Consider the following 22285-nt stretch of genomic DNA (forward strand, 5'->3'; position numbering starts at 1 on the left):
TCTGCCTGGTACCTGCTGGGGGTGGGGAGGGGCAGGGGGCAGTAGCCCACATATGACCCCTGAGCAGGAATAATCTGCTTGCGGCTGGACCCAAGTGGATTCTGGGAGGATGTGGGCTCCTGCCTCTGAAGGTCAGCAGGGGCTGGAAGCTCTGGACAGCCCCTCTGCTCCTTGGTGGTCACTCTGTGAACAGGCACTGACCATTGATTGGGGGCCCACTCCATGCAAACTCCAGTGCCAGCCAGGGTGGGGGCTGGCAGATGAAAGACCCCCCCCCCAATGTGACACTCGGTATAGACACGAAAGGCACCTCCCAGAGAACCTTCGGGAAAATAAATGTCTCTCTAACATAGTTATTATTCACACACTGCAACACCTAGAATGTCAGAAAGAGGAATTTACAAGATGTAGGTAAAAGAACGTTAAAACCATCACAGGCGGATGTCAAGTGATTTAATAAACATCTTGGTTTGAGGGAACACTTGAGTTCTACTGAAGTTCGGTCTTCTAATCAATTTCCCTTCCTCTTCCTCCATTTTAGGGCAATGTGAAAACAAACAGCTTCTAACTTGAGTCATCTCGATGATCAGCATGTGCAATCAATTGGCTCTCTGGCCACGAGAGTCACAGATTTTAGAAAACAAAAACAGAATCAGTAAGAAGAGATGACTGACCTTTGCCCTGCGTCTGGCGGACTGCGATGGCTATTAAACCCATTTCCTGCGGCATCTCAAACATCAACCTGCAAACGATGGGAAAGACCGGTCAGCCAGAACTGGGACACGACATGGGAACCTATGGCTCAAGGTGGGGGACGCTGTTTGCTTTCATTCTTGAATGCGTTAATAAGGAAGGGCCGTCTTCCGGGTTTCAAGGGATACTGAGCCCACTCCCAGCTTCTGGAGTGAGAGTGATGGAAAAGGGATGCAGGAAACACCATTTAATAAGAAAAAAAGGTGGACTGGGGGTGGGGCACGTGTACCTGCCCAAGCTATCATTCAGTTTATTCAAGACATTTTTAGGTTATATTTCTTCAGGATATCCTATCAAATTCCTCTTTCCCGCGCTGAGGTGGTGTCCCCTTCTGCAAGTGACAACTAGCAATTCCTGACATTTGTTTCTACTTACGGCGCGTTTCTGTCTGCACACTGGAACATAATCATAACAGAAGTTTCTGATTATTCGGAAAACTAATATGGTGGCAATAAAGCTGTTTAAAAGACACACTATCCCCCGAGAACTAATTATGTTTTAACTATAGTAAATAAATCTACACCTTCTGAGAACTCAGGAGAACGTTGGATCCTTGTAGGCTTGAGTTCTGCTTTTAAAACGGCTTTTATTTAAAAGAATACAAACTTCCCTTTGGGAGAAGGGTAGAAATGTGCACTGTATCTCCAGCAAAAGAGTCAACATAAACTTTTTTTTTCCACCCAAGAAAAGGAAAGGGGGGGGGAAAGCTCCTCACTCTGAGAATTTCCTCCCAGCTCCATTCTACGTATTTAACTCACACTGGGAAGGTTTCCTCTGCATCCCCAGAAATGAGCAGGCATAGCCCTCAGTGTGTGCTTAGTTGCCTCAGTCGCGTCTGACTCTTTGCGACCCCATGGACTGTAGCCCGCCAGGCTCCTCTGTCCCTGGGATTCTCCAGGCAAGGACACTGGAGTGGGTAGCCATGCCCTTCTCTTGGGGATCTTCCCGACCCAGGGATCAAACCTGTTGTCTCTCTCTTACGTCTCTTGCACTGGCAGGCGGGTTCTCTTCCACTAGTGCCACCTTGGAAGCCCCCTAGCTCTCAGTAGGATTTATTAAACAAAGTAAAAAATCAGACCTGTCAGTGCAGCTGCCAGGATGTCTCTGAAATAACTTCCTAGGGGTGAGGGGAGTAGCAGGGGCAGGGGTGACAGCGAGGTGGCACTCTGTTCCGAGGGTGGTTTCCACAGCATCCCTGCACTGAGAACAGGGACCACACTCGGAAAGTGTTTCCTCCTCTCCGTCCGGCTCGGGAATGGAGTGGAGCGTTAGACACAGTGAGAGAAGGAAAACACTTAAAGGCCAAAACACGCAGAGCGCCTCTCTGTGACCCTGGTGGGCAGAGCCTCTAGGTGCCCGGGTGCAGTGAGGGGGAGCCCTTGGCTGGCTAAGACGAGCCCAGCCACCCCGGGCAGGGGCCGGGCTGGGCCGACAGGCACAGGGTATGCCAGCGAGCAGGCAGCCCCCTCGTCTGGGTGCCAAGCCCACTTCCATCTCACATGAAATACAGCTCCAGAGGTATTTCTCTTGGACACCATGAATAACCCATTGAGATCGGCTCTGCTTATACGCTGCTGGGCTCCAAGAATAAAGCGTCCTTTTCTTGCGTGGAAAATCCAAAGAAGGAAGCTTTGTCCACGCGGGGAGCTAACACTGTCTTCTCTGGCTCAGCAGAGAGACCCAGCCACCTTCACCCGGGCTCTGAAGGCTGCCGGCTCTGGGGTGGGAGGGACACCTAACGAAGTTTTCTATGCAAAGGGGATGGTGTGGGGTGATTTTGAGCATGTGAGCAGATTGCTAAGGCTCTTTCCATCTTGGATGTTCTGTAAATAAACAGGTAGATGGTAGATAGTCATGTCTAGAGACAGCCACAGTGATGGTGGAATTAGGCATGGGGAGGTGGGAAGGCTCAGAAACCAAACACAGGCTTCCAGAACAAAGAAAAATGATTAAAGGAACGTACACACTAAACTGCTGGAGGCTTGGCAACAGTGAACAGGGCATATTGATGAGAAGACTGAGCTTGTGAAGCTGAAGGCCAAGTGGAAATTCTGCAAGGAGGGAAACAATGAAGTGAGGGAGGGGGAGGGGATGGGTAATGCTTAGTTTGAGCCAGGTGAAGACCACTAGGTTTATTTGTGCGATCTGAGATAGCTCTGGGGCCGAACCACATGGCTCACGGTCCACAAAGAAGCATTTATGAACTTTGGCAAAATGGAAAATTTGCATCTCTGAAGGTGGAGTCGCTAGGTTGCTTTAGCAGAAAGGAGACACCCTAAGTGCATTTCTAACCCGAGCTGATGTTGTTCTGACAAAAGGAAACAGAAAAAGCGCGGGAAGAGGGAGGGGGGAGGGGAGCAGGTTATATAACGACCATCTCCCCACCTCTGTGGTTTTTTTCTTTGTCGGAAAAGGCTGTTTAATAAACGGTTCCTGTGATCAGCAGCCAGGGGCAGGCACTGGGTACCACCGGGACACGGGAGAAGACTGCTCTGTTTTGGTGCTCTTCCCTTCTAGCTCAGCGATAAAGAATCCGCCTGCCAATTCAGAAGACGCGGGTTTGATCCCCGGAGCAGGAAGATCCCCTGGAGAAGGAAATGGCAACCCACTACAGTATGCTTGCCTAGGAGGTCCCATGGACAGAGGAGCCCGGTGGGTTACCCTCCAAGGGGTCACTAGAGAGTCGGACACGACTTAGCGACTAAACAACAGCAGCTTCGGGCTGAAATATGCGGAGCCCCAAGGCTCACCTGGCAAACAGGACAGTGCCCAGACAACCTTGTTACTAAGGACACATCGCAGTTCCCACTGCGTGCTCCCCCAGCCAGAACACCCTGAATTTCACGTGGCTGTGGGAATGTCAATGATTAAGTTTCAATGATTAAAGCTAACCTAGAAGACAGACAAGTGTTAGCTAGTGAAAATTCTGAGTGAACAGAAGTTTACGTTCAGAGTCAAGTCAATGCACTTTGAGGAGTCGATCCTAAAGAAACAGTCCACACTCGCCACAGTGCTACAGAAGTGAAAATGTGGAAAAAACGCGAAGAGTTCACTAGGGAAATGAGGTCGGCGGAATAATCTGCAGCCATCATAAATGATAGTTATGAAGATTACATAACAACACAGAAGAAATGCTTGCAATAGAATTTTCAGTTTTAAAAAACAGGATATGAAACGTACATATACTTTTACCCCAACTATGTAGAATTCACAGAAAAGCGAGGGAGGGAGATTCGACAAAACAAAAATTGTGGCTATGTTAGGATGATTTTATTTTTTAAATCTTCTTTAAACTGACTGCTTATCTGTTTTTAAAAAAAAAAATTTTTTTTTAATTGGAGGATACTTGCTTTACAGTTTGTGTGGTTTCTGCCGTACAACAACATGAATCAGCCACAGGGACACACCTGTCCCCTCCCTCCTGCGCCTCCCTCCCACCCCATCCTACCCTCTAGGTTGTCACCGAGCACCAGGCTGAGCTCCCTGTATTACACGCAACTTCCTATTAGCTATCTATTTTACATATGGTAACGTATATATCAATGCTCCTTTCTCAGTTCATCCCACCCTCTCCTTTCCCCACTGCATCCACAAGTCTGTTCACTGTGTCTGAGTCTCTATTCCTGCCCTGCAAATAGGTTCATCAGTACCATGTTTCTAGATTCCATATATGTGTGTGTTAATATACGACGTTTGTTTTTCTCATTCCACCTCACTAGAACTGACTCAAATTCATTCCTTTTTATGGCTGAGTAACATTCCATTACATATATACACACTACAACTTCTTTATCCATTGATGACTGCTTGCATTTAATTTGAAAATTATTTTGAAAAATTTGGGGGAAAGAAGCATGGCTTTGTTTTGTTTTGTTTTTTTTAGAAGCATGGTTTTTATGTTTAGATATAATATTTGTTGGCAACCCACTCCAGTATTCTTGCCTGGAGAATCCCATGAACAGAGGAGCCCCGAGGGCTACTGTCCACTGGGTCACAAAGAGTCAGACACAACTGAAGTGACTTAGCACACGAGCATTTGTCAATATGTCAGAGAATAGGACTAAAAGACCGGCTTTAAAAATAAGATAATAACAGTCACCTGTAGCATTCATTTTATTATAACCAATGAACAAGACCTTATTTAATTTGTAACTAATGAGCAGAAATTCTTAAACCCAGTCTGTTCATATGCAATGAGAGCCTTAAAATTTTTATACCTTCTCACCCAGTGACTCTATCCCTAAGATTGAATTCTAAGGAGTAATCAGACAAGGAAACAATAATTAAGGAACACAGCTATTTCATCACAGCATTGCACAGTGAAAAAAATCATAAATAGTACAAACAGTCCACAATAGAGGAACGAAAAAAAATCATAGTATCCCCAACATGAAAAAATATCATAAAGTCATCAGTGATACAGGCCAATGTCCACGGAACACCATTAGAAGATTTAAAGAGTGCGGAAATTCCAATATGCAGCATGATTGCACAGGTGCCTTAAAATATACTTTTAAAAATTATTAGGAAATATACCAAAATATTAGCTGTGGTTACTTTAAGTTATGAGTGTAGTTACTGGAAAAACACAGGAAAGTACAAATCAGAAGAGTCATCCAAAGAAGTCCTTCTTAGAAATGCATATTCTTCTATACTTTTCCTCTTAAAAACTACGACACACACACATACACACACAATATATATTATACAAAATATTTTCTGATGATTGGAAGGGATTGCTCATTTTGGATCTTCTTTCTTTCCTTCTTTCTGGCTGCACCAACCAAGGAACTCATGCTCCCCTTGCAGTGAAAGTGGAGTCTTAACCAATGGACCACTAGGGAAGTCCCCGAACTCTTAAAATGAAGTAGATATTTAGTTATGGACATTTTTATTTTGTTGATAATAATAACAAAGGCTGAAAAACAACATCATGATATGATCCCACCTAAGTAAGCTATGTATTCCTATGTGCAATCACAGACAAATACAGGAAACCTATTAACAATGGTTACCTCCAGAAGGTGGATGTAGAATTATATCATGGTTTTAGTTTCTTCATTATGCTCTTCCATGTAATCTCTGGGAGTTAAGATTCCAAGTGGTTTCTAGTTTCATTATATTTGTCCGAATTTTCCACTATTTCTATACTTAGAGTGCATTCATTTCATCATCAGGAAAAAAAATGGTTTTTCAAATGTAGTACATTGGGAACACCAACCATTATATCTGAGCATCACTGTTTTTAAAAAAAAGTTAAAAAGCTAAAATTTAAGGATTTTTTAAAAAACAGTTCACTCTAACAGTACAATCAATTTTTTAAAAAGTTGCCTTCTATGCAAGAATGCACAGTATTGTTTTTGGAAAGAAAATGAGTAGTGTTTTCCGCTCCCAAGAACGCATATACTGGAGCAGGGAGGGTGGTAGGGCTCTGCCGTGCACAGGCAGATGGTCTAGGGTGAAAGGTGCTGGACCCTGGACCAGTGACTGCAGAACAGAGAGCTAGGCATTTGGGGGCAAAGCTGAGACCGACAGTCCCAGAGGAGCGCGGTGTTATCCAGGGACCAGGGGGTTACTGCTCCTGGAGGGAAAGGAGAGTTTCCTGCGGAACTGGAGAAACGCCGTGGCACAAGTGACTCAGGACAGGGGACAGATCCGGAACTGGAGAAACGCCACGGCAGAGGTGACTCAGGACAGGGGACAGATCCGGGTTCGAACCCCAGTGGTGACATGAACTAACACTGGGTGACGGCTCCTCCTCTCTCCATCGCTCAGTTGCCTAGGAAACGGGACACGTGGTGCAGTCTCAGGCCTCGTAAGAATGAAGCGTGAAGGAATACGCAAGATGCTCGGTCACAGGGTCGGTGCTTAAAGCATCACTTTCTCTTAGTTGTAGATCCCAGAACTTCTTACTTCCAACACAGAGGACGGCCTCACATTTCCTCCTCTTGGGGATAAGGAGGGTGGTTAGGGAGAAGAAGGGGTAATGTCTAGAGGTAATGTCTCTTCCCCAAACCTCTCGCCCCCTCTCCCATCTCTCTTACACACACATACTAACCCGATCTGAAGCTGGGCTAAAAAGCATTTAGATTCACACTTACAGCTAGGTTGCAAAAAATCTTCATTTCCAGTTTGAGGGTCTCCGAACGCACTTAGCAAAGGTATAAACGGTTGGTTGAACTAGCTATTTGACTTTTTAAAGATAATACGTTTTTAGGATATTGCTTTTAGAGATAACACATTTTGTAGGTTACCGCTTACAAATAACTTTGGTCAGTGATGCACACAGGCACAACAGGTTTACTACTGTAGTTCTTCCGTTATCTTCTGGATTTGACATTTAAAGCTACCCGTCATCAATCTACCTTTCTGGAATGCTGTCAAATAAGTAAGCTCTAGATCATATTCCCTCCGCCGTGTCTTGCTGTATAACAGGAGGGCACTTATTTCAGTTAGAGGCAGAGTGGGAATGCGGACTGCCCAAGAGTAGGACCATCACGCCTCCCCCTGGGTGTGCCCCAGAAGCAGAGGCCCCACCTGTCCTCCTGTTGAAGGATGTCTGGGGGTCAGCTGCTCTGTTAGGGTTCCATATCTCCTAGCAGCCCAATCATTCATAGGGTTTTATCTAACCTTCCCCATTTCCAACCTCATACAGAGCAGCATCTACTCTACTGCCAAATCACTTAACTGCTCACAGGGAGGGTGTCCTGTGGACTCAGCTTTCAGACTGAGACACCTTCCTAGTCCATCAAGCATTTATTGCTTTTGGTCTGTATTACTCAAGATAAACTCAAACCACTGTTTCTTACCCCTGACATTGAGCCATAAATACTGGATGTCTGAGCATCACCTCCATGGACAGAGGAGCCTGGCAGGCTTCGGTCCACGGGATCAAAAAGAGATAAGACATGATTTAGTGACTAAACAGCAACAGCAGTAAGAAGCCTCACCTGCAACCTTAGACCAGTACTGTCATAGAATTCACAGGGGCATCCCTGGTGGCTCAGAATGTGGTCAAGAATCTGCCTGCAATGCAGGAGACACGGGTTTGATCCCTGGTTGGAGAAGATCCCCAGAGGAGGAAATGGCAACCCACTCCAGTATTCTTGCCTGGGAAATCCCATGGACAGAAGAGCCTGACGGGCTATAGTCCATGGGGTCACAAAAGAGTCGAACATGACTTCATGACTAACAACAACAACCTCTCAGGCCAAGCCTCCAAGGCAGTCCTGATCCCAGATCCTCAGCATAAACTTGCCACCACACATGGGAACTCGGACCATGTCCTAACCCCTCCACTAGGAGTCCCCAGATCACAGCAAGCATCTTCTCAACGCTCCTCTCAGGCTGATCAGAGTCCATCATCTTCAGCTGGAGCAATCATCATGGCTCACTTACCCCAACAGAGGGCCTTCTGTTTGGAAACGTGGCTGCCATTTCAGAAGATGGACACTGACTCATCTTGACCATAAGGAAAGCAGACATCTGGGAATCATTTTCCTGAAGGCACTGTAGACCCTTCGGCTTGGTTACCTGGACTCAATGCTGATTTTCTGCACTACAAGTCACCCTTTACAGGCATTGTCTCATCTACGCTTTACAAGTCGGATGAGGACACAGTCTTGGAAAGGCAAAACCACTTCTCTGTGGCCACAGAGCCAGCCAATCAGGAATTCAAGTTCTGGGTGGTTCTAAGGCCCATGATCTTTTGTTCTTCATTTTGTTTTCAATCTTTTACTTTGAAATAATACCAGACTTACAGAAAACTTGTGAGGATACAGTATGAAGAATTCCTACCTGCCCTTCTCCCAGCATCACTGACTCAATGGACATGAGTTTGAGAAAACTCCAGGAGTTGGTGATGGACAGGGAAGCCTGGCATGCTGCAGTCCATGGAGTCGCAAAGAGTTGGACACGACTGAGCAACTGAACTGAACTGAACTTTACCCAGAGCCCAGAGTTTCCAAACATTGACTTTCTTACCACATCAGTTCAGTTCAGTCACTCAGTCGTGTCTGACTCTTTGTGACCCCATGAATCGCAGCATGCCAGGCCTCCCTGTCCATCTATTCCATATTTGTCAGTCTGTCCATAATTTTTTTTTCTGAACTATGTGAGAGTAAGTTGCAGCCACAATGTCTCTTTCTCCCTATATTCTTCGGTGTATCTTTCCAAAAAAGTAAGGGTATGATTTAACATTAGTCAACATACAATGATCAAAATCAAGAACTTAATATTGATACAACCCTGTTATCGAACCCAGGGATCAGCAAAGTTTTTTCTGTAAAGACTACATAGTAAATATTATAGTCTTTTGGGAGCCATATGGTCTCCGTGGCAACTATTCAACCCTTGTGTCTAAGCACAAAAGCAACTAAATACAACATGTAAATACACCTGGCTGTGTTTCAATGAAATTTTACAGGCACAGAAATCTGAATTTCATATAATGCTCATGTGTCACAATCTAGAATTTATTTTAATTAATAGCCTTTATTTTTTGAGTGGCTTTAGGTTTATTTAACAAACAAACAAACAAACCAAAAAACCATCAGGGACTTCCCTGGTGGTGCAGTAGTTAGGACTCCGAGCTCCCACTGCAGGGGACGCCGGCTGAATTCCTGGTTGGGGAACTGAGATCCTACACACCACGCAGTGACCAAAACGACAACAGCAAGACCCTAAAGCATGAAAGGAAGACTGAGCAGAATGCACAGGGTTCCCATATATGCCCTCAGCCTCACCCCTACTGGTTTCCCTATAACTAACATCTTAGGCCAGCGTGGTACATCTACTACCATTGTGGCTGTTGTTCAGTCACTCAGTCATGTCTGCCTCTTTGCAGCCACGTGGACTGCAGCACATCAGGCTCCCCTGTCCTTCACTATCTCCTGGAGTTTGCTCAAATTCACGTCTTAGGTCGATGATGCCATCTCGTCCTCTGTCCTCCCCTTCTCTTCTTGCCCTCAATCTCTTCCAGCACCAGGATCTTAGGGACTAAACAACAACCTTTTTAATGCCCCATGTCAGGAAGCACCTGGTGTTGCTGGCCCTGATACTGGTGCGTTACCGTTGACCCACTTGGGTAAGGTGGGGTGTGCTAGGGTTTTCCACTGTCAAGCTGCTAGTTTCCCACTGTAGTTAATTAAGTACTTGAGGGGATACAAATACCCCATTTCTCATGAAACTTAATCTACTAGTCTTAGCATCCATAGATGATTTTACTCACATCAATTATTTATTCGGTGCTTGCTAAAGAGTGGTTTCTTTGACTCCATCATTTCCTCCATGTGTACTCGCTGCAATGCTACTATAAGGAAGAGCTTTTTCTTCTCCTCACACATGCTTTTCTTTCTTCCTTTCTTTCTAGCAGAATGAACTTGTGGAGTCTTCTTTATTCCGTACATTTTTCCTATCATTGTTTATGTTGATGCTGACATTATCCCAGATTTGGCAAGTAGAAGCTTCTTCAAGCCAATGTCTGTCTCCTGCTGACAAGGCCCTGTCATCTTTCAGCACTTCCTTACTTTTTGGCAATAAGAAGAGGTTCCACACCCATCCTGAACTTTCCCAGGACCAGCCCTGGAATTGGCCTTTTCTCCAAGAAGCTATGGTTCCGTTTAGAGGAGAATGGTGTTTAAAAAACAAATCTGGGTGTTAGGAAAGAACAAAAAAGTGTACGTGTTTCCTTCCTTCTTTCCATCCGTCCAGCCATCTTAAAACCCATGAATTAAAAAAACCAAACAAACATGAATTAATTGAAACTTCCCACTTCCAGCCCAACCCCAACAGCACTAGGTGCATTTTACTCCCCTTTGTTATTTTATCTCATCTCTTTCTGCCACGCTGAGCGGCACGTGGGATCCTAGTTCTCCAACCAGGGATGGAAATTGCAGCCCCTGCACTGGGAGCGGGGACTCTCACCACTGGGCCTCCAGGGAAGCCCCTCTTCTCCCCCTTTGTGTATTTGTAGCTTCCTTCTCAAATCATGAGAAATCTGGCTCCCATTATCTCAAATGTATTTACTTATTTGCTCAACACTGTGACACACAGGCAGGGGTTTCAGGACGGCTGACCTGTGCTGCCATGAGAACCAGACTCGCTAACTCAAGTTCAGTGGTGATCTCTAGCTCTTCTTGCCTTTAGCCTGAGGGCATATAGGCAAGTATCTGTATTTTAAAGTTCTTAGGGTTTGTTCTCTTTGATTTGAGCATAGCTATTTAGTCTTCAGAAATGAGGTGAGGTTGAACTGTACTTTGTGTCCCATTACAGGGTCACCCTGCCATTCCTGTTTCTTTATTCTTTAACTTGATTCCAAGAGTTAAAATTGTACAGAAAAGTAAATTCTGAGAAGTGTCTCTTTTCCCCCACTTAGCCCTTTTATCTAAGTCTTCCCATCAATTCTACAATTCAGCTACAATTAACAATTCAACTAGTCTCAGTTTCTGATTTATTCCTCTCATGATTCTTTCTGAACAAAGGAACAGATAATTGCATAGTTTTCTTTCTCGTGCTTCCTTACAGAAAGTTGCCATTCTGTCAGTGTTTATTTTCTTTTGTTTGGCCATGCGGAATCGGATTTTAGTTCCCTGACCAGGGACTGAACCTGTGCCCTTGGACAGAACTGACATCTTTGTGGTGTTCAGTTGTCCTGTCTAGGAGCAAGGAATGGCTTATATCCGTTCATAGGTATACTTTTTCTGAAAAGTTGTGAAAATTTATACTCAAGAGTACAATCAAAACGGCGTCCTTTTTTAAGAATGGAAATAGTGTCATCCTAAATGTTTAAAAACCAAACACCACCACGCTTGCTGCAAAGTCCATTATGTCTGTGGCGCATGTCTACAGAGGTATTTTTCCCTGCTGTAAATACATTGAGTCTCAAACATGTTGTTCTTTCCTAACCAGATTTACATAAAATACTGTAATAAGCAGTTTCCTTGCCTACAGAGCCAAGTGGCTGCTGAAACATCTGGGCAGACAAAGCAATGTGAAGGTAATGAATTTCTTCCTCTAGAAAGGGAGGCTCCACCCTGCCACTTAAAGGCCCTTCCTGGGCAGTGGTTTTTCCACCCCAAGATGGTTGCCATTTCAAGGGTAATTACAAGGAAGAAACCTCTGCCCCTGCCAGCTGGCCCCCCAACCACTGATCCTTTCACCACCCTGCTGCCCTAGATGTCACCCTTCTTCCCTCTCATGCTCAGACCTCTCTCTGGAGCCTCTCGTGCACCCCACCCTGCAGAGAGCAAGCAGCGTGCCAGAGCTTGCTCGACCAGGAAGCTTAGCACCAGCTTAACTCTTCACTCAATGGGACAAGGGGCCTCTTTCTTTAATGCAGGGCTTTGCTCCATGATAGGCTGGGTGTACAGCCCCCATGAACCAAACCTGGTGCAGAGTCCAATTCTAGAACAGATTTTCCTTCAACTGGTCATTTTCCAGCCCCCTGCCTCCCCGATCCCATTTTCTAGCCAACTCTGTTGATCCCTGAGATTGGTTTCTGGTTGGGCTCCTTGCTAGTAGAACATTTTATACCTTGGTCGCTTACTGAATTCTTAGTTTTAACATTGATTCTCAAAGGCTTCCCAGTTATGCTATCATATCAGCCACAAGTAGAGATAGTTTTACTTCTCTCTCCATTTTGGTGGTTGTTATTTTCTCATAAAGCCATATCTGACTCTTTTACGACCCCTGGACTGTAGCCCGCCAGGCTCCTCTGTCCATGGGATTTTCCAGGCAAGAATACTAGAGTGGTTGCCATTTCCTCCTCCAGGGGATCCTCCCGACCCAGGGATTGAACCAGTGGCTCCTGCTTTGGCAGGCAGATTCTTTACCACGGAGCCACCAGAGAAGCCCTTTCTCTGTTCGTATGCTTCTAATTGACTACTCTTGTCTGTCTGAATTGGCCAAAATTTCTAGGATGATGTTAAACAGAAGCGCGAGTTGTTGACTAGAGCTGCCCTTGTTCCTGTCCCATTGAGTAAGACACTAGCTTAGGTCTCAGAGCATCTCACTCCCTCTCTCCCAGCGCTGGGACGCAGTGTCTACTCACACAGATTCTCCAGGGGGCTCCAAGAGATACTATTTCCTCCCTTGTCCCTTCAGGCCCAGGGGTGACAAGGGATTCCCTCTGCAGCCAGTCTCTGGAGACCCTCCACACATAAAGCCTATCACCCTCCCTCACGTCCACAAGCTTTCCCATCGCCTCAGCTGGGTTCTGTCTGTGGTCCTGGTGACCGCCGGCCCCCACCACATGCCCAGTGCAGTGGAGGTACGGTATTCTCAACCCTAAGTCATCAGGACACTTGTGCGTGGAGAGGAGAAGGCACACAGATGAAACATCAGCCTTTCCTGGGGTTTGTCCTGGAAACACTCCTCTCCTGGTATCCTTGTATCACCCCCTGCGCCTCTTAAAAAGGAAGCGATTTCTCAGGCTTCCCTGGTGGTCCCATGGTTAGCAAGCTGCCTTGCAATGCAGAGGACAACGGTTCAATCCCTGGTTCGGGCGGGCTCCACAACAAGAGACACCACCGCATTGAGAAGCCACTCTGCAACTAGAGAGGAGCTGCTCCTCATCACAACTGGAGAAAGCCCACATCCAGCAATTAAGACCCAGCGCAACTAAAACTAAATATTAAAAAAAAAAAAGAATTTCCTTGCTTTAAAAATAAAGTGCTTCTCATTTGATAACTTTTGAGTTTTACTGTCCTTTTATTTTGCTGGACATTTCAGAATCAATCTTCTGTATATGTTTATATATGCTTTTCTATTTAAACTTTTTTTTTTTTAAATCTAAAAAACATAGTACCATACCGCCGAAGGTGTTAGGAAACATGCTCAAATAAGGACGGGCTCCAAAGACTGCTCTGCCAACAAAATGCCAGTAAAATCTGAAACCCAGGTTCAGACACACTGGGAGCGTTCCAAAATTTAAAACTTAAAGAACTTCTTTATTCCAGTAAATCAGCTTCCCTGTGAATACCATCAAAATCCTATGCTTTAATGAGTGAGGGAATATCAGAGGAAGGGGTGGAGAAGGAAAGGATTTGGACGAGTATGAAATTTAATTTAAAAACTATTATGAGGAGTTTAATTTCCCCCTCCCCCAACTAAATACATAAATCTTTCCCATGCATTTTCTTTGTTTCCTTTTCCTTTAAAAAAAACTTTTTTTTTTAAAGGCATCCTGAACCATCTGAAACAATAACAGAGTACGTCCAATGGGGTGGGGTTTTTAATAATAAATACACAGTCACTGGATTCCTATTAATTAAAATGCCATGTTAGATATATGGAAGATATATGTGAAGAAACATTACATAATGGTGCATTCTCATTGAATGTTTAATCAAACCAGGGGGAAAAAAGACCTCGGCAGCAAGGATAGTCAGCAACACAAGGCCATGTGGGCCATCTAAGTCCTAGGGACAATAAGAGGCATCAAGGGTAAGGGGGAGATAGCTCACTTCATGAAGGGTAGTGTCGGGGGAGAGAAGATAAGGCACAGCAAACCCTGAATTGCATTTAAAGATGTGAACACGTGTGGAAACTAAGCTCCAAGCCCTGGTGTAACTCTGGATGTTCTTTTAAGGGTGTTCCCCAGGACCAGGTGGGATGGGGCACCATTCTCAGTGAGTTCAGTCGTTCAGTCGTGTCCGACTCTTTGCGACCCCATGGACTGCAGCACACCAGGCCTCCCTGTCCATCACCAACTCCCGGAGTTGACTCAAACTCATGTCCATTGAGTCGCTGATGCCATTCAAACATCTCATCCTCTGTCGTTCCCTTCTCCTCCCGCCTTCAATCTTTCCCAGCATCAGTTCTTCGCATCAGGTGGCCAAAGTATCAGAGTTTCAGCCAATACTTTTCAGCCAATACCATTTTTATCTTAGCAGAAAATTGGCCATGGAGTGTCTACCTTTGGGAGAGTGCCAGACCATTCCAGTTCCAGCACAACCACCATTCAGGGGGCACTTGGTTCGCCCAGACTGAGGGGCTGCTGGAGCAGGGATCCTCGACCACAGCGGGGGTCACAGAAAACCCAACGGAGGTGCTTTTGCTTGGTGTGGGGGGGAGGCGGGGGCGCATCTCTGGGGGTCACCTGTCTATGCCAAGCCCCATCTCCTGTAGATAAAACTAGGCTTTATCTCTTAACTTCACAGGGCCCTGGGAGAAAGGAACGGGTCACCCTGCATGGGCACCCTGAGCAGAGTACTGAGCACACTGCAGTCTTTAGTTAACCCAGTGGGATAAGAGATGGACCACTCCCCCGCAGTGAGCCCTCAAGGAGAGCTAGCAACTCAAGCGCTCCAGATTAACACAGGGCATTCTCCACCCGAGGCGCTTGATCATAAGGACATTCTGGAAAAAGAGGAATCATCTGATGTCTCCATCTTACATCTCTGACTGTAAAGAAGATTAAGAGAAAAGACCCATGGAAACACCTGATAAAGCCATCCAGGGATGCCTAATGCTGGTGCTCATCATCTCCATGGAGAAGGCACTGGCACCTCACTCCAGTACTCTTGCCTGGAAAATCCCATGGACAGAGGAGCCTGGCGGGCTGCAGTCCATGGGGTCGCTAAGAGTCGGACATGACTGAGCAACTTCACTTTCACTTTTCACTTTCATGAATTGGAGAAGGAAATGGCAATCCACTCCAGTGTTCTTCCCTGGAGAATCCCAGGGATGGGGGAGTCTGGTGGGCTGCCGTCTATGGGGTCACACATGGCTGAAGCGACTTAGCAGCAGCAGCAGCAGCAGCATCTCCAGGCCAATCAAGACCGAGACCACCTGTGCTGAAGATAAGAACAGAAACCATTTCTGTTGTTATCTAGTCAGTGCAGTTCAGTCACTCAGTTGTGTCTGACTCTTTGCGACCCCATGGACTGCAGTACACCAGGCCTCCCTGTCCATCACCAACTCCCAGAGTTTACCCAAACTCATGTCCGTTGAGTTGGTGATGCCATCCAACCATCTCATCCTCTGTCGTCCCTGCTTCTCCTGCCTTCAATCTTTCCCAGCATCAAGGTCTTTTCCAATAAGTCAGTCCTTTGCATCAGGTGGCCAAAGTATTGGAGTTTCAGCTTCAGCATCAGTCCTTTCAGTGAATATTCAGGACTTATTTCCTTTAGGATGGACTGGTTGGATCTCCTTGCTGTCCAAGGGACTCTCAAGAGTTATCTAGTTAATGGTGCCCATTAACTAGAGGGTTGTCAGGGTTCCTGGTGGATCCTAGCAGCCCAGTGCATATTTCTTTGACTATCTCAGCTTGCCTGGAGTTGGGGCACAGGTTTTTCTGTTTCCATTCTGTTGCATGCACTCAACTCCGTCTAGTGAGCTGTTTGGTGACCACGCCCCATCAGACCATGGCATTTCCTAGGGATGGCACTTGGTCTTCCTGAAGCGGTACTGTGCACACGTCCCCTCTGCAACCCATCCTAAATGCCTGGTGCAGGACCCTGCACAATGAACCGCTAGGGACGCACACAGCGGGCCAATATGCAGGGTACCTTGGGCAACGACCCACCAAGCCCAGTGACCTGGGTCCACGTGCTGCTTGGCCACGCACGCGCAGAGCAAAGCAGCGGAGCACCAGGGACCAAAGTTGGTTCTTCCGCGGATGGTGGGTACCGACAGAACCTCGGACCCGCTGCTCTCGCTGCTCCAGCGAATGGCCCTCGGCGAGCCAAGAGCCGTGAGCAGAACTTAGCATCCTAATGAAATGAAGATTGCTGGTGTGCGTCCATGTAATGAAGCTGCCTGGAACTTCTCAGACCGCTTTTTACGATAAGCATTAAAAGGCAACGATGAAGATGGAAGTTCCCCCTGCAGACCCCGTCTGTAACGGGGGGCCGAGGAGGGCTTCAGGGCAGGTTCTGGGAGAGAGGTTTATGGACTGGGTTACAGTCAGAGGTCATTATAGAAAAGGAGTGTGTTATTAAAAGTATCCTGAAGTTATAAAAACTCAGAGGATTTTTTAGCGAGGATGAATAACGTCTTTGGTAAAGATGAAGTCATGATACTCTGGAGCAGGGGCGGGAGCTCTGATTGCAGTCACCCCTTTCCCTATAAACTGGGGTGCAGCCATACGCAGTTCTTGCTGGCAGCTGGATTTTGTTGTTTTTGCAGGGCGGTGTGAGGAATATGTTCTTTGAAAAAGAAAGTTCTAGTGGGTATGAGAGAGTCCCTCCAGTTAGCAAATGAATGCATTGATTGTCCTATTAGAAAATGGCAACAAAACAGTCCATTTCCCACAGCCATGCACGCCACCGGACACGACCTGCTTTTCCTTCTTAAACACTTACATACCGCTTCCTCCAGTAATTGTCAAAAAGAGAATGAAATCGTTGAGTCAGACAACGGTAGTCTGGTGTGGTGGAAAAAAGTCTTCTCATACAGTTCTACTTCTTTCAAATGGATTCAGTTAACTAAAGTATGCTTTAAAAAAATGACTGGGCTTAAACTACAAAAGTAATTTAAATATTTTGCCTATAATTTTGTCTGCGCCCATCAACAGAGGAAATTCCAATTTAACCTCTGTCCAGATAGCAATCGTAAATTCTAAATTCATGGCGGCTAAATTAATATTTTCCCTTAACCATGGTTAGAGGTATGCAAGATTTTTAATTTATGAAAGTAATCATACTATATAGGTAGTTTGGAAAACAGAAATGAAACCTTTAATTATTCATCCTAACAACTATTATTACTTTCCCATATTTTCTAGTCCTTTCTCGCATGTACGTTTTAAAGGTTCTAATCTACTGACTATAATTTAACTGCTCTGGCCACTTTTCTATATTGTTAGTCTTCCTGTTGATGGATAACACTCCCAGTGATTGTGTACTATTTATTTAATTATAAATTAAATTACTGATTGTGCACTATTCATATTTGATTATAAATCTTCCACAGTATGGATTTTTGCATATACCTATTTCTACGTTACTAGAAGTAGGATTATTGGGTCAAAGAATATGATCTTATGATTCCTGATGCCTACTTCCAAATTGCTTTTTGAAAGGATTTTCCAATTTACACACCGACCAAGATTTAAAACAAGATTTAAGAGTATCCATACCTGTTTTATTATATCTTTGCCCATCTTGGATAACATTGAAAAACATGGGTTTTTGTTTAGGTTCTGTGGTTTTGTTTTTTTTTTTTTGGTGGCTAATTTAGTGGGTGAAAAATGAAGTTCAATGAATTGTGAAGTAGGGCCTATGATGTCATCTTGGCTCCTATGTTCAGAGTAAAGACAAAAATAATCACAATGACATAGTCTGTGTTTGGCTGCTTTTCTCTGAGTCTTATGTTTCTACTCATCCACAAAGAAAGATCCAGAAGGCAGCAGGAATGTTCCAATCTGGTCTGTCAAGACTCAGACAAGCAAGGGGGGCTGTCTGCACGGGGACGAGGGTCAGGCGATGCTGTATAACCCTTCTGGCAAGCAGTCAATTCCTCAGCCTGCAGAACGCTTGAGTTTCCAGAAGCACAAGATGGTAATTCTGGTGTTCTCTCCATTTAAAAACAATTATGGAGTCAGCAGAATTGTTGAATTGGCACTGGCGTGGCTTCTGGTTTTTTTTTAAAGCAATGAATTCAGGTGTTGGACAGTGTGCTTTGTAAATAGAATAAAATGAAGTAATAAATTAAGGTGTGCCTTTGTTTGAGCTTGCTTATATTTACAGCGGGTTAAATATAACTTCTTGGAGATCTTCTGGAACATGAATCATAGTAGAAGAGATTTCACACTGGGAAAAAATAGCAAGGTATGGGCTTGTCCAAAACAAAATCCATACATACCTAGCTGTGCCTTGGGTAACTCTAAAACACTCTTGATTATAAATAAATTTCAAACATACAGCAACTAGGAAAAATTGTGTAAGGAGCCCCCATGCCACACTATCAGTGTCAACAACTGCTAAGCCCTTTAATTCTTGCAGACTGGAATGGCACGCTCAGCCCTCCTCCAGGCCAGGCGTCCAGTCCCCCCCCCAGCAGCCAGTGACTCTCAGCGAGGCAGCTTTGAGCGTTTGCGAGAAGCATCGCCTTCAGCTGCCAAACCCCTGCTGGGTCGGCCAAGAGGTATGAACCAAAAATGAAAAAAACATGAAGGATTTGTTTTTTAAAAGCAATACATCAAACATAAAAAGAGCTCTTTTGTACGAGAATTTTCGGTGCGGGAGCCAGAGGGGAGACGATCGTTTGCCCTCCCAGGAGGAAGCAGTCTGACCTCACCTGTGACTTTTCTCTTCCAGTGTGGATTTTTCTCACCCCATTAAATGTAACCTATTCTAGGTGGGTTTGCACCCTATGAGAGAAATAGAGAGTGACAGGGAAACTGCCAACGGGCAGGCTGGAGCTCAGACCAGCACCACCAGGGCGCCCTGGAAGGCGGGCCCTCTCGGGCCACGTGAGCCGGGGGCTACAGGGCCACGTCGAGTGCGGCTGTCTCACAGGGGCTGCTTCTGTGTTTGCAAGAAGCACAAGGATTCCGTTTCCGTGGCTTCAGAAACCTTGTGGGGAGCCCCCCCTCCTGTGGAAAAACACATATTTGCAAAGGGAAGAGAAGAAAGGAAAGAGGGGGAAAGGGATGAAAACAAAGAAAAGAAAAGCGCCAGGTTAGAATGGATGTCCTCACATCACTTAGAAAGGGCCACGTGGAATGGATGGAGCAGGTTTCTGCGGTGACCCCCCACCCCGAGGAAAAGCGGCAAAGATAACAGCAGTGTCCAGGAAGGCACGGAGCAGCCATGGAAGGGAAGGAGCATGAGCCTTGACACCCAGGCTGCCTGCGGCCGAGGCACTCAGGACTGTGCAGCGCGGAGCAGGAAAAGGCAGTCTCGCTACCGGGTCCCTAAATCCCCATCCCATTAGCCAGGTGCCAGGAGTGAAACCTGCAAAAGGACCCTGGTTAAATCACCGGGTGGCCCCTCTGTGGGCGCCCAGCGCTAATCCCTGGGCACCGGCAGCCTTTTTTTTTTTTGTCACACCGCAGAAGATGAAGCTCGCGCTGGGGCCAGCTGCCACCTGCTGACAAATGGCTGGTTGTTCTAGGATCTGAGCAGAAGGATGGGGTGGAGCCACAGGAAATCACTGCCATTACACTGTTTTTGACAGACCTGCAACAGTGACACTTTCCTGCAATTCCCACCGAGGAGGAGCCTCATCTGCAACTGGTTTCATTCCATCAGCCCAGGTGAGCCCCCGCTGGTGATTTCATTCAATCCTCAGGACGGCGCTCCACATTGGGAAACAGTATTGATCTTAATGCAACCCCACTTGCAGGTGGAGAAGTCGAAGTTACTCGTTCAGAGTCACAGAGCTAGCAAGAGGCATGCCTGGTACGTGAGTGCCAGGTTGCTTCAGTCGTATCCGACTCTTTGTGACCCTATGGACCGCAGCCTGCCAGGCTCCTCTGCCCATGGGACTCTCCAGGCACAAATACTGGAGTGGGATGCCGTGCCCTCCTCCAGGGGATCTTCTTGACCCAGGGACCAAACCTAGGTCTCTTAAGTCTCCTGCATTGGCAGATGGGTTCTTTACCACTAGCGCCACCTGGGGAAGCCTGGTACCCACAGCAAATAAATGCTCTCAAATAATGAAACCTACAGCTATTGTCTCATCTCAGAACCATGGCGCTATTAAGACATGTGGTGCTTCTTGGAACTACAGCCAAGGAAGGGAAAAGGAAGATGGCGGAAAGCCTCCAGGAAGAGAAGCCTTCTCACAATGCCTTGGATGGAAAATGCTATCTACACCCTCACTATACTGGTAATTTGCTATGAGGTCACCTGCTAAACGACCCTGTGGTAACTGCATCTAAGATTATCCAGAACCTGGGTCCACTGCCCAGTCCTGGATATGGAGGGAAATGTGTAGTAATTCCTCTTCATTCCATTGTTATTGAGATTTGTAAGCACTTTCCTATCTTTGTAGAAATGTTTACAGTCAAACTTGAGTCCCTAATATGCTTTTATCTCTAATTAAATGACCTGTTCACAGGCTCAGCTGATTTCTACAAAAAGGAGAGACCTTGACTTAATTTAGACAAATAAAAAGATAAAGTTGTTGAGATCATTATGTATGCTAAGTCACTTACGTATGCTGTGTCGGACTCTTTGAGACCCCATGGACCATAGCCCGCACGGCTCCTCTGTCCGTGGGATTCTCCAGCAAGAAGACTGGAGTGGGTTGCCATTTCCTCCTCCAGGGGATCTTTCTGGTTGAGTCTTTAAATTACCCTTCTGACCTAATATCAGGGCTTCCCTGATAGCTCAGTTGGTAAAGAATCCGCCTGTAATGCAGGTGACCCCGGTTCGATCCCTGGGTCAGGAAGATCCGCTGGAGAAGGGATAGGCTACCCACTCCAGTGTTCTTGGGCTTCCCTTGTAGCTCAGCTGGTAAAGAATCCGCCCGCCATGTGGGAGACCTGCGTTCAACCCCTGGGTTGGGAAGATCCCCTGGAGAAGAGAGAGGCTACCCACTCTAGTATTCTGGCCTGGAGAATTCCATGGACTGTATAGTCCATGGGGTCGCAAAGAGTCAGATATGACAGAGTGACTTTCACTTCACTTTTCCCTAATAAAAAGCTTTTGCACACAGCAAAGGAAACTATTGACAAAGCCAAAAAGACAGCCTACTAAATGGGGGAAAATATTTACAAGTGGAGTGAGTGATAAGGGGGTATTAGCCAAACTGTTTATATATAACAGCTCATACAACTCAGCATCAACTGTACCTCAATTTGAAGATTTTTTTTAATAAACCTTTCTAATATTTCATTCATTTCTGGACATTACCTTAGGAGTGAGAAATGGAGTACTTCCCGCCATAGGAGTAAACAAGGATGCCTCAGCCATCATCAGTGATTTCGGCCCTCCATGTGTGCATTTCTGAGCCTGGAGGGCACTCGGGAAAAACAGCACCTGTGAACCAGGAGCCCTCAGCCTGCCACCTCTCCCTCCCGTGAGCAGAACCAAGCATGTGAGAAATCAGACTGCAGGATGCTGAGCCCAGATAGCTGAGATGCATATGAAAGGAATGAGTTCAGTGAGCCCAGACACTTGCATCTTCCCATACACAGAAAAGCCCTAAATTCCTTAACTCGAGATATCTGGTTTTCCTTAACTAACAATTCTTTTGATGTTCAGACTACCTGGCCCATGTTGCAAGCTTCTATATAACCTGATTCCTCCCCACTTCGTTTCCTAGGAACAGTTCTCTCAGGCCACTTGAGATGCTGTCTCCTGGATTTGAAGTCCTAAAAATTCTCACCAAATAAAACATAACTCTCAATTTCTAGGTTGTGACTATTTTTTAGGTCGACAGGAATAATTACTTTCTGTAGGGCCCCTGCTTCTCACAATCTGTTAGGAACACCCCAAGGCTTGTGCCCATCAGAGGGTTCACAAAAACACAGAATAACAGGGTGCATCCTCACTAGTGCATTAGAGTTACTCCAAGAAGCAAAAATACTGCGTAAGCAAAGAGATAGGTTAACATAGTATTTTTATATTGAAACAAATAC

The 22285-nt window shown here is 45.8% G+C and overlaps 1 protein-coding gene across 11 annotated transcripts in view; it reads right to left on the reverse strand.

Moving 5' to 3' along the window:
* The window catches only part of HLCS (holocarboxylase synthetase), a 209208-nt gene that overhangs the window by 11084 nt on the left and 175839 nt on the right, over nucleotides 1–22285 (reverse strand). For all 11 annotated transcript variants that reach the window (XM_081573086.1, XM_081573089.1, XM_081573087.1 and 8 more), the window contains one exon: nucleotides 675–742. In XM_081573086.1, coding sequence (XP_081429212.1) covers nucleotides 675–742 — 68 coding nt within the window. The remainder of the gene's footprint in view (nucleotides 1–674; nucleotides 743–22285) is intronic.

Source organism: Giraffa tippelskirchi, chromosome 2, assembly GCF_054371585.1.
Source record: "Giraffa tippelskirchi isolate mGirTip1 chromosome 2, T2T-mGirTip1v1.2.pri, whole genome shotgun sequence".
Classification (NCBI taxonomy): domain Eukaryota; kingdom Metazoa; phylum Chordata; class Mammalia; order Artiodactyla; family Giraffidae; genus Giraffa; species Giraffa tippelskirchi.